We start from the raw sequence: 13,589 nt of genomic DNA, 5'->3' as shown, positions 1-13,589 counted from the left end.
TACACTCTTCTGATCTTTGGGACATATGTAACTTGTAGGTTTTGCTTTGTAATCTTACTTCTTGCTATTACTTACCCTTATACTGGCTACTTATAAATTTACTATACTGACTAGAAGGGAGGGGGTCAGGGTGACCAGAAAAAGATATAATATTAGCACAGTAGCTTTGTTCATTCTTATGCTGAAAATTGTAAAAGTTATGAATAATATGTATTTGGAACTTAGGTAGAATATAGAGGAAAGGTTACCTTCCTTACTGTGGACAATGTGCCTCTCTTAATACCTTTTAATATTACATTTACTTTTTTTTTTTTAAAGCAATCAAGGTTAAGTAACTTGCTCAAGGTTACACGGCCAGTTATTTCTGGGTGTGGTGCTGAGTATCTGAGCCCGGATTTAATCCCCAGGTCATCCCGATACTGGAGCCAGTGCTCTTACTTGCTGAGCCACCTGGCCGCCCCTATATTTACTTTTGTTGGTCAATATCACACACTTTTGACCACCATATCATTCTCCTTGTCCTGCTAAAAGTGGAGTTTAAGTCATTCACACAGAAGGTGCCATTAAATAATTGCATTTTCATGGATTTTTTTTTGAGCCTGGACCTCTCTATCTCATCCAGGGTGGAAATGCAGGGGCCATTTATGGACCCAGTTAGCCTGGGAGCCCTGACACGCTGCTTCTGACCTGAGGCAGTTTGCTGCTGCAGTCTGAAGTCTCTGTCCCTGGGGACTTGCTTTATTGATGCCAGACTTAAGCGGGACACTGGATTGGTTCAACCCACTGCAGCTCACAATTTCCAAGTTTAAATGAGTCCCCAAAGTAGCAGAGATTACCAGCATATGCCATGACACTCACTCATTTTCATGTAAAAATGAAGAAAACGATATTTATACTAATCACTCCTGTGTAGATAGATTTCTAAGTTTGTCATGTCCCATTGTCACCAGATACTGGAAATGCAAAGGTAGTGAGTCCTTTGGACTTTTTAACTGTGGTGCAAACTGCCCAAACCAATTCCCTGTCTTCCCCATACCCCCTCAAAGGATTGAAGCAATAATATTAATAATTAACATTTGTATAGTGCTTGAAAGTTTTCAGATCTCTTTACATATGTTATTTCATTTGATCCTTGCAACAAACCTTGAGTTAGGTGCTGTTATTACCCCCCATGTTACAGATGAGGAAACTAAGGCTGAGAGGTTAATTGACTTGCCCAGGGTCACACGACCAGTAAGTGTCTGAGGCTAGATATGGAGTTATACTGACTTCAGGTCCAGTGCTCTATCCTTGGTGCTACCTGCCTGCCTAGGTAAAGTAAGTCTTACATTTCAGGGAAAAGCCAACACAGGAATAGCTTGGTTTTGTTTTTGTCTATGGAACTGGGGTTGGAGTAGGGGGAGTCTGGAGAGGGGAAGGAAAAATAAAGAGATGAATGGAATGTTGGCTGTGGAGACCAGCACACGTTTACCTCTCCTTTCTCTCTCAGAAGGAACAGTTGCTTTGTTGAAGGTGGGAAGGGAGGAGGGACAGGGACGGAATATGGTCCTCAGTAGCAGGAGAAGGAAGAGGGAAAGAAATGCCTTGTAACAGCAGTGGGGAAGACAAGGGAATTCCTCTGGTCACTGGGACCATCCAGTTGTTCTTATATAAAGAATATATTTAAACAGGTTATACATAAGGATTATCCCTACTCTTTTCACCCTCAATATGTCAATTCCTACATGAACTGAGTGACATTCACTCAATGACGGTAAGAAATCTTTTTTTTTTTAAGCAGTTGGGGTTAAGTAACTTGCCCAAGGTTACACGGCCAGTTTTTTTTTTCTGGGTGTGGTGCTGAGTATCTGAGCCTGGATTTGATCCAGGTCATCCCCACACTGGAGCTGGTGCTCTTACTCGCTGAGCCACCTCGCCGCCCCTGACGGTAAGAAATCTTGAAGGTCCCAGAGTGTCATGGGCTGAGGCCAGTTGGGTAGTCTGAACTACAGCTGTGAAAAAGGCAGTGATCACTGGCCTAGGATGGACAGAGGCCAGGGATCTCCTGCTGTGGACAGGCCATGCAGAGCAGGTTGAAAGCTAACCTTTTGACCATTGTTTGCAGCCTTCTACTGGGTGGACTTGGAGAAGCCTTGCTGGTTTACTCAGAGAAAACAAACACATAGAGAAGAGAAGGAGCATAAAGCCCACAAGCTTCATGTGCCAGCTAAAGGAGAAAGGAAGACCTCTGTGTGGATGGAAAAGAGAACATGAAAACAGCCAGATAGTAGGAGCCATAGTCGGGTCCACTTCTTTCTCCGGAGAGGGGCAGCCCTCAGAGGAAGCAAAATCTGTTCTTAACAATAATAGCCGGGTAACTCTCTTGATGTTGTTATCCTTAGGACTGCCTGGAAGAACTCTGCCTTAGGGCTATGACCCCATGGCTGTCTTTAGGGTCTCTCACCACCATCTTACTAGAGACACCCATGGTCATTTAGTGTCCACATTTCCCTCAACTCCTTTGTGGATAAAGGAGAAATAGGATCATCCCTAGGACTTTCCTGGACCTTTTTGGAAGCATAGGATTCATTTTTTATACTAAACCGACTCATTTTATACTAAATGCCCCTTCCTGCATCTCCCCTTTCCCAGCCTCCAACACTATCTCACAACATATGGCAGAGGGCCCTGGGTTTATTTTGTATGTTCATGGTCTCTTCTGGGAATTCCCTGTCCTAGATTCTCCCGTCTGGCTTGACAAAGAATTACAGAATTCACACTCATATGCAGCAACTGGAGAGAATTCCTTGGGAAGGAGTTGATTTGTGAGAAATTGAATAGCTGTTTCGGGCCTTGCTAGAAATCAGCAAGGCAACCCAACTCCTCTGTTGTGAACTCAAAAGCTTAGTTTTTTGTTATTGTCTTTGCCTTTCTTTCCCTCTCACAGATTTCTCTGAATTCTGATCAAATGTATGTTGCATTTATTTGTCTTAATTCCATGCACTGTTTCATGTCCTCCAAGTTGAAAACTTAACACTAAATTATCACTGAAGGGAACTAGTTTTATAAGCACTGATGGGTGTCCTGGACAGGAAAAGATGCTCCCCCTTCCCTGCCCAAAACAACAACTAAAGCCCAAACAGCCTGCATTCCCAAAAGCCTTCAAATTAGTTATTTCCATGGCATCCCAGAAGAGGTTTTGAATCGCAAGAAGAAAACAGGTTTTGGTTTTTCCATACTAGATTAAGAATTGGATTGGCAATGTTATAACCCTATAGGAGAGTCTTATAGGAACAAAAACGGAATTTAACATAAAATATAAAATAGGATTTACATGGGATGAGAATTGGATTTGGGATCCACAAGGAAGGTGTGGAGAAACTCATCAAGATTTGATTCCCCCCCAAAAATTTCTGTTTACAGTAGCTTTTGCGAAAATGATACTACCTTTCCCTAATTTACAGAGCTTTGGCCTTTTATAGTGTGGCAGAGAAATTGGTTCCTGGAAGATTGTATTGTTACCAAGTCACAGAGGCCGGGGGCTGGAAGCTCAGCCTAGCCATGTACTGCCCTGTTCTAAAGCAGCCCTGTGCTTTCATGGAAGGTACTGGCTAAATAGTATTTCCTGGTTTCTAAATAAGCATCCTGTCCAGGTACCCATCTGCTCTGTGACTGTCCTCTTCCCACCTCTTTCTCCTTACCTGGAGCAGCAGCACCTCCCTGGGGAAGTCAGTCCATTCTGTTTTGGAACCACTCTGGGGCCCATCTGTCCTGACTGGTGAGGAGATGCCGTCTCACCTAACTCCTTATCTAGCTCAACATGGGGGAGTATCTGACTGCTGAATAACTGCACCACCATCCCTTGGCTCTCCACCCCTTGGCTTTAATACCCTTCCCTGGCCACTGCTCTCTTTGTATTACCTGTCCCCCACTCCCCCCAGCCCCACTGCTGCCCCCAATGAAATGTTAGCTCCTTGAGGGCAAGTGATGTCTCACTTTTGCCCAGGAAAGTGCTTGGCACTGTCAAATATTTTTTGAAAATGCCTTTTAATTCATATATTTAAAGAAAGAAAAAAAGAGGCAGGAAGATACAGTCTGACTCTAAGTATTGATCCTAAAATTTTCAGATGAGTTCTGCTCCAAACAGTAATGACTAAGATGTTTGAATCTTTAAAAGATTCTTTTTTAAGGAGTGCTCATCTGATACCAAGTTTGTACCTAGTCTGTCTCCTTGCATTTTCCTTGTCTCTCTTAAATAACTTAAAGTTTTTCCAAAATGTTATTTGCAAGTGTTTAGATTTATCCTGATGTTATGTTTCACTCAGTCTCTTCAACCTTAAGTTGTATGTTACCTCTCCTCCAACCTGGGATGCATCAATGCAAGAGTCCACTATTCTGACCTCACTCAACTCAGACTGTACAGCTGGGCCCTGTTCTTTTTCACTTGCAGAAAATGTGGCTTGCCAATATGTTGTATTCCCTGCATCTTCAAGTATTGTTTAAATGTTCAGACATTCAGAGGGCTGGATAGTACCATAAAATGTCATTTAGTCCATTGCATTGTCTCTAGTCAGTACTGATCTCAAAGGATGCCACTGATATATTTAAACTTTTTTTTTTCTTTTCAGTACTGATCTCAAAGGATCCCACTGATATATTTAAACTTTTTTTTTCTTTTTGGAGGGGGGAAGGTAGGGCAATTGGGGTTAAGTGACTTGCCCAAGGTCACACGGCTAATTTTTGTGTTAAGTGTTTGAGGCTGGATTTGAACTCAGGTCCTCCTGACTCCAGGGCTGGTGCTCTATTTACTGTGCCACCTAGCCGCCCCTATTTAAACTTTTCTTAAAAATCCTCAGGAAAAGAGACTGCAAGCCACTTTTGTTAATGACAGTTCAGGGTCTCATCTGGGTTGAAATTCTAGCTCTAATACTTACCACTTACATGACCTTTGGCCTCAGTTTCTTCATCTGTAAAATGAGGAGATTAGATGAGATGACTTAGGGTTTGTTCTGTTTCTAATTTTATGATCCTAAAATTCTCAGGCGAATTCTGAGATGGATGGCTGAAAGAAGCCTCTGCGGCCTTATGGCCTCCCCCTTTGTTTCAGCTGTAATCATTTCTCTGGACAGACTTCGATCTTTAACTAATACCTTAAGTTCAAGGGTTGGGTGAGAGTGCAGAGGGGAGCCCAGATACTGCCTGGGATGTGTGCTCTGTTCATTCCCATTATTCAGTTTTGGCTCTAACTGACTCATTTGGGTGAATCGTTTTGTTGTTGATACTTCAGTTATATTTATACCTCTTGACACCGTGTCCAATCTGGTTTTTGTTTTCATTGATCCAAATAAAGAAAGTTCTTTGTGTCAGTAGAGAAAAAAATCCTATGTGATTTTGAGGTATAATTCTTCCTTTATAGCTATAAAAACTCATCACATTTCTTTTTTCAGTCTGATTATCCTCATCCTTCCTGCCCTTTCCATGCAGGGGGCATGCATGGTCCTACATGGTTTGAATCTACACTAGTTGGAAGACTGAGAAAAAAGAATGTGACTGTACTTTACTTTTATCCAAAGACATCTCTTCACACACACACACACACACACACACACACACACACATTTATTTATTTATTTTTGGCTTTTTGGAGGGGGGAAGGTAGGGCAATTGGGGTTAAGTGACTTGCCCAAGGTCACACAGCTACTTTTGTGTTAAGTGTCTGAGGCCAGATTTGAACTCAGGTCCTCCCTGATTCCAGGGCTGGTGCTCTATTCACTGCGCCACCTAGCAGCCCCCCCCCCAAATATAAATATACATATATACATGCTCAGAACAAACAGAGCCCCACAAGTGCCAACCCGGCTGTTTTCCCTGAAATCACTGGACTAGGATAGGGATGGAGGGTAGAAGAGGAGGCAGCTTGTAGGACTCCTACGACCATAATCCTCTGGGATCATATGAATGAAAGCGATAAAAGAGAGCTGTGGTTAAAAGCCAAAGAAAACGGCTGACATGAAAAGAGAATTCAGGCCTGGGAGCATAGGTAATAGTGTCCCCTTTGCTCACAAAAGGATGTGTTCATTTAAGGGGGAATGGTAGACTGAGTTCCTAAAGACCAAAATGACATTCATGCCTCAGCCTTTTCCCCCCAACTAAACTCACTTATCTAACATGGCTATATTTCCCAGTCATTCTCCATAATTTCTGGCTTCCCTCTCAGACATCATAGCTTCTCCCACCTGTTTTCCCTTGTCCTCAGATCAGGCTGGGGTACCTGGGAACATACTGGGAACTTCACTGCCATCACCTCTAAAAATAACAAAACAAAGTGATATAAATCACTAGCCGTGCTTTCTTCATCCATTCATCCTTGTTTGTAAGGACCTGGGACGTTCAGATGGCAAAGGAACATGCAAGGAAAAGAGCCGCCTGCTGGTCCATCAATTGATGGTACCATCAAACCAGGTAGGGAAGGCTTTCATTGTATTTGATCTTCCAGCTAGAAAGCATAAATGTTGCTCTTTCTCTACAGAAATTTTAACAGAATTTAAAAAAAATGCACACTCTATGGCAACAACATGTGGTGGAAGGTGCACTGGAAGTAGAGCCAGAAGATGTGGTTCCAAGTCCCATTTCTAAGACCAGGCTTGTGTATAAAGGCAAGGAAAGTCAACTCAAAGCTCCGGTTTCCTCAGCTGTAAATGGGAATAGCAGTATTTGTACGTTGTAAGCCATAGAGAGTTATATAAATGCTATTTATCATTTATGGAAATATATTAATTATAGAAATATATGATTTAGCCCACCTCCCCCAATTCATGTAAAAAATGACTCTAAACAAACTTTGGAGCTACAGAACCCATAAAATGACAGGAGCTAACCTCCCACTAAAGACAGCCCAGCAGGCTGGAAGGAAGGGTACAGTGCAGGGCACTGGGAGCTGAGCCCAGCCCCTTGTGAGCCCAAGGTTTTAGCCTCAGGGCAGCCTGACCAGCCGCCAGCTGGAGGGACTTCAGATCATCAGCAGCTGTGGCGGTTTCCAGAATTATCGACACATAGATGCCAAGGACAAAGTGAAAGGTCAGTGTAGTGTGGACTTTGGGAACAGGGAGTTCGGGAGTGCAGTCTGGCCTTTACCACCCTGAGGGAGAAGCAACTGAGGTGCGGTGGCCATGCAGCCACCACCATGTGGCCTCTTCAGAGCTCCTGGCCTGCAGATTGTAGGGGGACCAAGCAACTAGTCTGAGGGGTAATCACACTTGCTTTAACCTACTTGGATCTGGATCACTGTCTAGGGTGGAGGTCCTGGGGTGCATGACTAGTTTGCCAGAGTGTGTAGAGGCTTCAGAGAGGGCACCCAACTAATAGCTTCAGCAGCTGTGAAAACCCCAGCAATTAGGACAAAGCTCCCTCCTCTGGTAGCAGAGTTCTACTGGCAAAAAGCTCAAAAGTCAAGTAATTGAGTGGCAACATGAGCAAGCAAAGGAAGCAAAGCAAGCAGAGCAATCCAACATTAGACTCCTATTTTGGGGGACAAAAAGGATCAAAGCATGGAACAGGAGGAAGACAATGAAGTCAAAACTCTTCCACAAAAAGCTTCCAAGAAAAATATGGGCTGGTTACAGGCCATAAAGGAGCTTAAAAAGGATTTTGAAAACCAAAAAGAGAAGTGTAGGAAAAATTGAGAAGAGAAATGAGAATGATGCAAGAAAATTATGAAATGAGAGTCAACAACCTGACTGAAGGAAATAACACCTTAAAAACAGACTAACTCAAATGGCAAAAGAAGCTCAAAAAGGAAATGAGGAGAAGAATGCCTTAAAAAGCCAAATTTGCCAGATGGAAAAAGAATCTCAAAAGCTCACTGAAAAGAATTCTTCCTTCAGAATTAGATTGGAGCAAATGGAAGCTAGTGACTTTATTGAGAAATCAAGATGCTATTAAACAGATCCAAACAAATTAAAAAATAGAAGTCAATGTGAAATATCTCATTGGGAAAACCACTGACCTGGAAAATAGATCCAGGAGAGATAATTTAAAAATTATTGGACTACCTGAAAGCCATGATCAAAGAAAGAACCTAGAAATCATCCTTCAAGAAATTCTCAAGGAGAATTGATATTTTAGAACCAGAGGGGAAAATAGAGGTTGAAAGAATCCACTGATCACCTCCTGAAAAAGATCCCAAAAAGAAAACTCCTAGGAATATTATAGCCAGGTTCTGAAATTCCGAGATCAAGGAGAAAATATTACAAGCAGCCAGGAAGAAACAATTTGAATATTGTGGAAACACGATCAGGATAACTCAGGATCTAGCAGCTTCTACACTGAGGGATCCAAGGGCTTGGAATATGATGTTCCGGAGGGCAAAGGAGCTGGGATTAAAACCAAGAATCACCTACCTAGCAAAACTGAGTATTATGTTTCAGGGGAAAATATGGTCATTCAATAGAATAGAGGACTTTCAAGCATTCTTATTGAAAAAACCAGAGTTGAATAGAAAATTTGACACTCAGATACAAGAAGTAAGAGAATAATGAGAAGGTAAACAGGGAAAAGAAATCATAAGGAACTTATCAAAGTTGAACTATTAACATTCCTACATGGAAAAATAATAATTGTAACTTATGAAACTTTTCTCAGTATGAGAATAGTTGAAGGGAACATATATATACACACACACACACATACATACATATATATGTCTATATAGGAGGGTATATGGGTGTATGAATACATATGTGAGTATGTGTATGTATGTGTACAGGTATACATAGACAGAGGGCACAGGACCAATTTAATAGGAAGGGATGCTATTTAAAAGAAGAAATTAAGAGGTGAGAGAGGAATATAATGAGAGGAGATGGGGAGAGACGGAATGGGGTAAATTATCTCATATAGAAGAGGTAAAGACAATGGAGGGGAAGAACAGGAAGGCAAAAAGGAATGAGTCAACCTTATTCTCATTGAATTTGGCTTAGGGAGGGAATCACATACACACTAAATAGGGTATCTCAACCTACAGGAGAGTAGGGGGAAAGGGGATGAGAGAAGGGGGTGATGAAAGAAAGGGTAGGCTAGGGGGGGAGGGAAGTTAGAAGCACTCACTTTTGAAAAGGGACAGGATCAAAGTAGGGGGAGAATAAGTGGGGGGTGGGATAGGGTGAAGGGAAATATAGTCAATTTTTCACAATATATGCACTATGGAAATGTTTTGCATAGCCACACATGTACAACCTATATTGAATTGCTTATCTTTTCAGTAAAGGTGGGTGACGAGGGAGAAAGGGAAAGAATCTGGAATTCAAAGTTTTAAAATCAAATGTTTAAAAAATATATATATACATAATTATTATTATTTTACATGTAACTGGGAAATAATATATACAGGAACTGGGGCATAGAGATCCACCGTGCCCTACTGGAAATTTTGAGGGGGTGTGGAGGAAGATATGGGAAAGAGCAGATTGGGGGAGGGGATATTCAGTGGGATCACTGTTTTGGGGTGGTGTGTAGGGGAAAACGGGGAGAAAATTTGTAACTCAAAATCTTGTGGAAATGATGTAAACTACAAAATAAAAAAGAGGAGGAAAAAAAGACAATAAAGGATTAAACCAAAAAAATTAAAAAAAATGTATTATAGAAGTGGAATTTGTTGGAATATTTCATAGTAAGATTTTTTATTCAACATCAGCTCTGTGTTAACTTTGAATAAAGCCTAAAACTGCAAAAACGTGATCAGATCTCAAACTCTTGCATCCTCAGTCATTCTTATTCTCTCTCCTTTTCTCTCCCCTTCTTCCTTTCCCTCTTCTGCCTTCATTTCCCTCATCTCCTCTTAATTAGCCTTTACTCCTCTTCTTACAAACGTAGTAGGTCCTATACAAACACATCTCCTCTCCCCACAAGTGAACAAACAATCTTTCTGGTTGGTTCTGCTATTTCTTCAAGGTATCATCATTCCTAGCTTAACTCTTCAAAAGAATCACATATATTCACACCCTATTCCCTGAGTCCTCAACCCCTTGCAGTCTGTTTTTGTACCCACCACTCAACTGAAACTTAACCCAAAGTAACCACTGCCTTTTTATTTGGACACATCCAATACCCTTTGCTTAGTCCTTGATCTCTTGACATTTCAGTAGTATTTGCCATTGCTGATGCACCCCTTGTTGCCCCCTTGGCTTCTGAAACACTGCTCTCTTCTGCCTCTCCTACCTGCCTGATCACTCCTTTTCAGTCTCCTGGGTACCTCTTCCTCCACCTTCCCTCTGTATGGTTGCCATTTTGAGGGCTATTCATTGACCTTTGGTGTCCACTTGTCACCCAAGTCTCACCTATGGCTTCAAGAAGCTGTGCAGTGGCTACACTCTGGGTAAAACCATCTTGACAGATGGGCTAAACTAGGTTGAAGGTGACTAACAGGCCTCAAACCTATTGACTAGCTAGAGGGATCTACCATATGAAGACTTTCTCCAGCAGAATGGGCAAATAAATGAACATAGTTTGTTCCAATAACCATGAAGGTGGCTGAAGCAAGTGCTGTGGAGCATTTAGATCTTGGTCAGACATCAAAGATGCTAAGGTCATCTGCTTCACCCTGGGCTATTACTAGTCACCTTTTGTCTTGTCACTGGACTTTAGCAACTCTGGAAGAGAGGGTGAGGCTGACAACTTTGTGCAATTCTCTCTCACTCTAATTCATGTGCAAGTCAAGACATCACCCCATGGTGTCATTGTCCAACTCTCAAAAATGAATGGATGCCCAAGGACATTTCCTTGGCCATCTTTCTCTACACTTACCTTTTTTTCTCCTTAAAAACAAAAGCAAAAACTCATATCTGTCTTCAGTCATCACTTCTATACAGAGAATTTCCCAAATGTTCCATCCTCAACCTTTCCTCTTAATTTTCGGTCCTTCATTTCCAAGTGTCAACTGGACATCACTTGGATATTTCTTTGGCACCTCCAACTCAACATGTGTAAAAATGAAACCATTGGGGCAGCTAGGTGGCACAATGAATAGAGCACTGGCCCTGGAGTCAGGAGGACCTGAGTTCAAATCCAGCCTCAGACACTTGACACAGTTACCAGTCATGTGACTTTGGGCAAGTCACTTAACACCAACTGCCCTCCAAAAAGTAAAAAAAAACAAAAACCAAACCCATAAACCTGCATCTCCAGTTGCTTCCTCTTTATTTTGCTTGACGGAGCTACCATCCTTTCAGTCTCCTAGGCTTGATACTTCAGAGTCATCTTTATTTCTTCCTCTCTTAAACTCCCTCTAGTTAATTGCGAAGGTTTTTTGGTTCTACCTCCACAGTATTTCTCAAACCTGTCTCCTTTTCACTCATGCCATTATTCAGTGACCTTAGTTTCGACTTGATCACCTCTTACTTTATTGAAGTAGCTTTCTAAATGGTCTGTATCCTTTCTTCTCTTCAGTATGTCTTTCACAGAGTGGACAAATTTCTTATTCTAATGTTAAGGTCTGGCTACATCACCTTCCTGCTCAAAAAACCTCAGTGACTCCGTATTATATAGGGTAAAATACAAAATTCCTTAGCCTAGCATTGAAAGCTGTCTACCATCTGATTTCAGCTTATGTGTCCAGCCTTATTTTGCCTTTCTTCCCTTCATGCACTCTATATTCTGACCAAACTGGACTTTTTGCTGTTTTTTGCCCTTTCCTACTATCAGGCTATGCCCCATGCCCATAATGCATGCCTCCTTCTGTCCACCTATCAAAATCTCCTTCCTTCAAGGCCCTGCTCGTCTCTAAACTTCCCCTGTAGAAAGCCCTCCTTGATTCTTCCATCTTAGAAAGCTGTCCTCAAGTATTCTGAAGTCACTCTATGGCTCACAGTTACTTTTAGGGGTACACTTCTCCATCATTCCTCTGTCCTTTTCTGATTGGATTTGGAGAAGCCATGACTTGATAGCAGGTAACACGGTATAGTGATAATACGGTATGGTAATAGGACCACTGCTCTGTAGACAGAGGTTCAAACTGCCCCAGGCAGGTGTGACCTGGTGCAAATCACTTTGATAAGCCTCAGTTTGCTCATCTAGAAAATAATATAGAGGGGCAACTAGGTGGCACAGTGAATAGAGCACTGGCCCTGGAGTCAGGAGGACCTGAGTTCAAATCCGGCTTCGGACACTAGACACACTTACTAGCTGTGTGACCTTGGGCAAGTCACTTACTCCCAGTTGCCCTCTAAAAAAGAAAAAAAAAGGAGGTAGTTATAAAGATGACCTTGGAAGGCCCTTCTTGCTCTAGAGCAATTATCCTCTGACCCGTTTTCCATCTTTGTAATCCTCTACAGCCTGGTACGGTGCTGTATATATACATATGTGTGTATACATACATATATGTGTACCTATGTATGTGTATATACAAAGAGAGAGAGAGAAGGGGCTGGATTGGCCCTGGATGCCGTGGGAGATCTTGGCATTTTTAAGCTGTCTTTAATAGGTCTCAGTTTAACTGAAGCAACAACCATTCATTCCAAGGAAAGCCAGAATGAAAGAAGGTGAGGCTGCTCAGCTTACCCAGTAACTTGGGACAGGCCTATCTAATAAGGTCATTCCTGATCCCTATCAGCACAGCTTGGGCTCTGCACGGGGCCTCCTCTACTTCTTTCTGAAAGACATAGAGTCAGGTGCATTGGTTCTGGATCCTGGAGTTCTGTTCTCGTTGGTAGGATCTGGGCAAATGCAAGAGAGAATATTTTTGTTTGGGTCCAGTGAAACAGAGACCTAAGCAGACCTTCCCTCTGACCCTGTTCTCTTCCACTCCCACCCCTTCACCCCCGAGTCCTTGTTATGTACATAATGCCCATAGAAGATTTGTATATGTGTAGGTCCATTCTTTTGTGCCCCAAGACAGGCCAAGGAACTCAAAACCCCCCAACTCAGGGTCCAGGGGTAGGAGCTTGAAGTCTCCAGAAGCTTTCTGAACTTCTACCCTTGTCTCTAACTACCTGTATGACTCAGGGTACATACCTCTGAGTTTTATTTCCCTCCTGTATAAAAGACTCGGACTACCTCCTCCAAGGGGGTCACAGGATCATAGCTTAAGGGATGCTGGGAGAAAAGTGTTTTGTAAACTTCAGAGCATTATAGAGATATGAGTTATTATTAGATTATTGGTCTTGAGCTGGAAGGTATCTCTGGGGCCATTAAGCCTAACACCCTCCTTTTATAGCAGAGGAAACTGAGGCTGGAGTAGTGAAGGGACTTGCCTAGGGTTACAAATGTAGATCGGAATAGAGGTGAGATTTGAACATGAAATTTTCTGGGGCCAAATCCAAGGCTGATTTTGTTTCTTTTTGTTATTTTGAAAAGATAAGGCTAGAAAGGTAGGTGGTAGAAAGCTTTGAATTTGCATAAACTGGGGTTTTCATGACCTTGGGCTCCTTGAATTCAGGGACCATAATTTTTGCCTTTCTTTGTATCTCTACTTCTTACTTTGCATGGTGCCTGGCACATAGTAAGGGCTTAATAAATACTTGTTAACTGACCAACTGACCTCTGGCACTCTCCCCCTCTGGGGCCTTGGAGTGGCCTGGAACCAAATTCCCCAGGGCCCTACTCAGAAGATGAGTAAC

The 13,589-nt window shown here is 42.3% G+C and overlaps 1 protein-coding gene across 3 annotated transcripts in view; it reads left to right on the top strand.

The window, feature by feature from the left end:
- TMEM241 (transmembrane protein 241) overlaps positions 1-5,358 on the top strand; it is a 168,399-nt gene extending 163,041 nt beyond the window's left edge. For all 3 annotated transcript variants that reach the window (XM_069099787.1, XM_069099786.1, XM_069099784.1), the window contains one exon: positions 2,105-5,358. In XM_069099787.1, coding sequence (XP_068955888.1) covers positions 2,105-2,165 — 61 coding nt within the window. In that variant the 3' untranslated portion in view covers positions 2,166-5,358. The remainder of the gene's footprint in view (positions 1-2,104) is intronic.
- The last annotated feature ends 8,231 nt before the right edge of the window (positions 5,359-13,589 follow it).

Source organism: Petaurus breviceps, unplaced genomic scaffold, assembly GCF_028583685.1.
Source record: "Petaurus breviceps papuanus isolate PSGF00001 unplaced genomic scaffold, PetGlider_PUasm1.0 38, whole genome shotgun sequence".
Taxonomy (NCBI): domain Eukaryota; kingdom Metazoa; phylum Chordata; class Mammalia; order Diprotodontia; family Petauridae; genus Petaurus; species Petaurus breviceps.
This window is presented reverse-complemented; position numbering and strand designations above follow the sequence as displayed.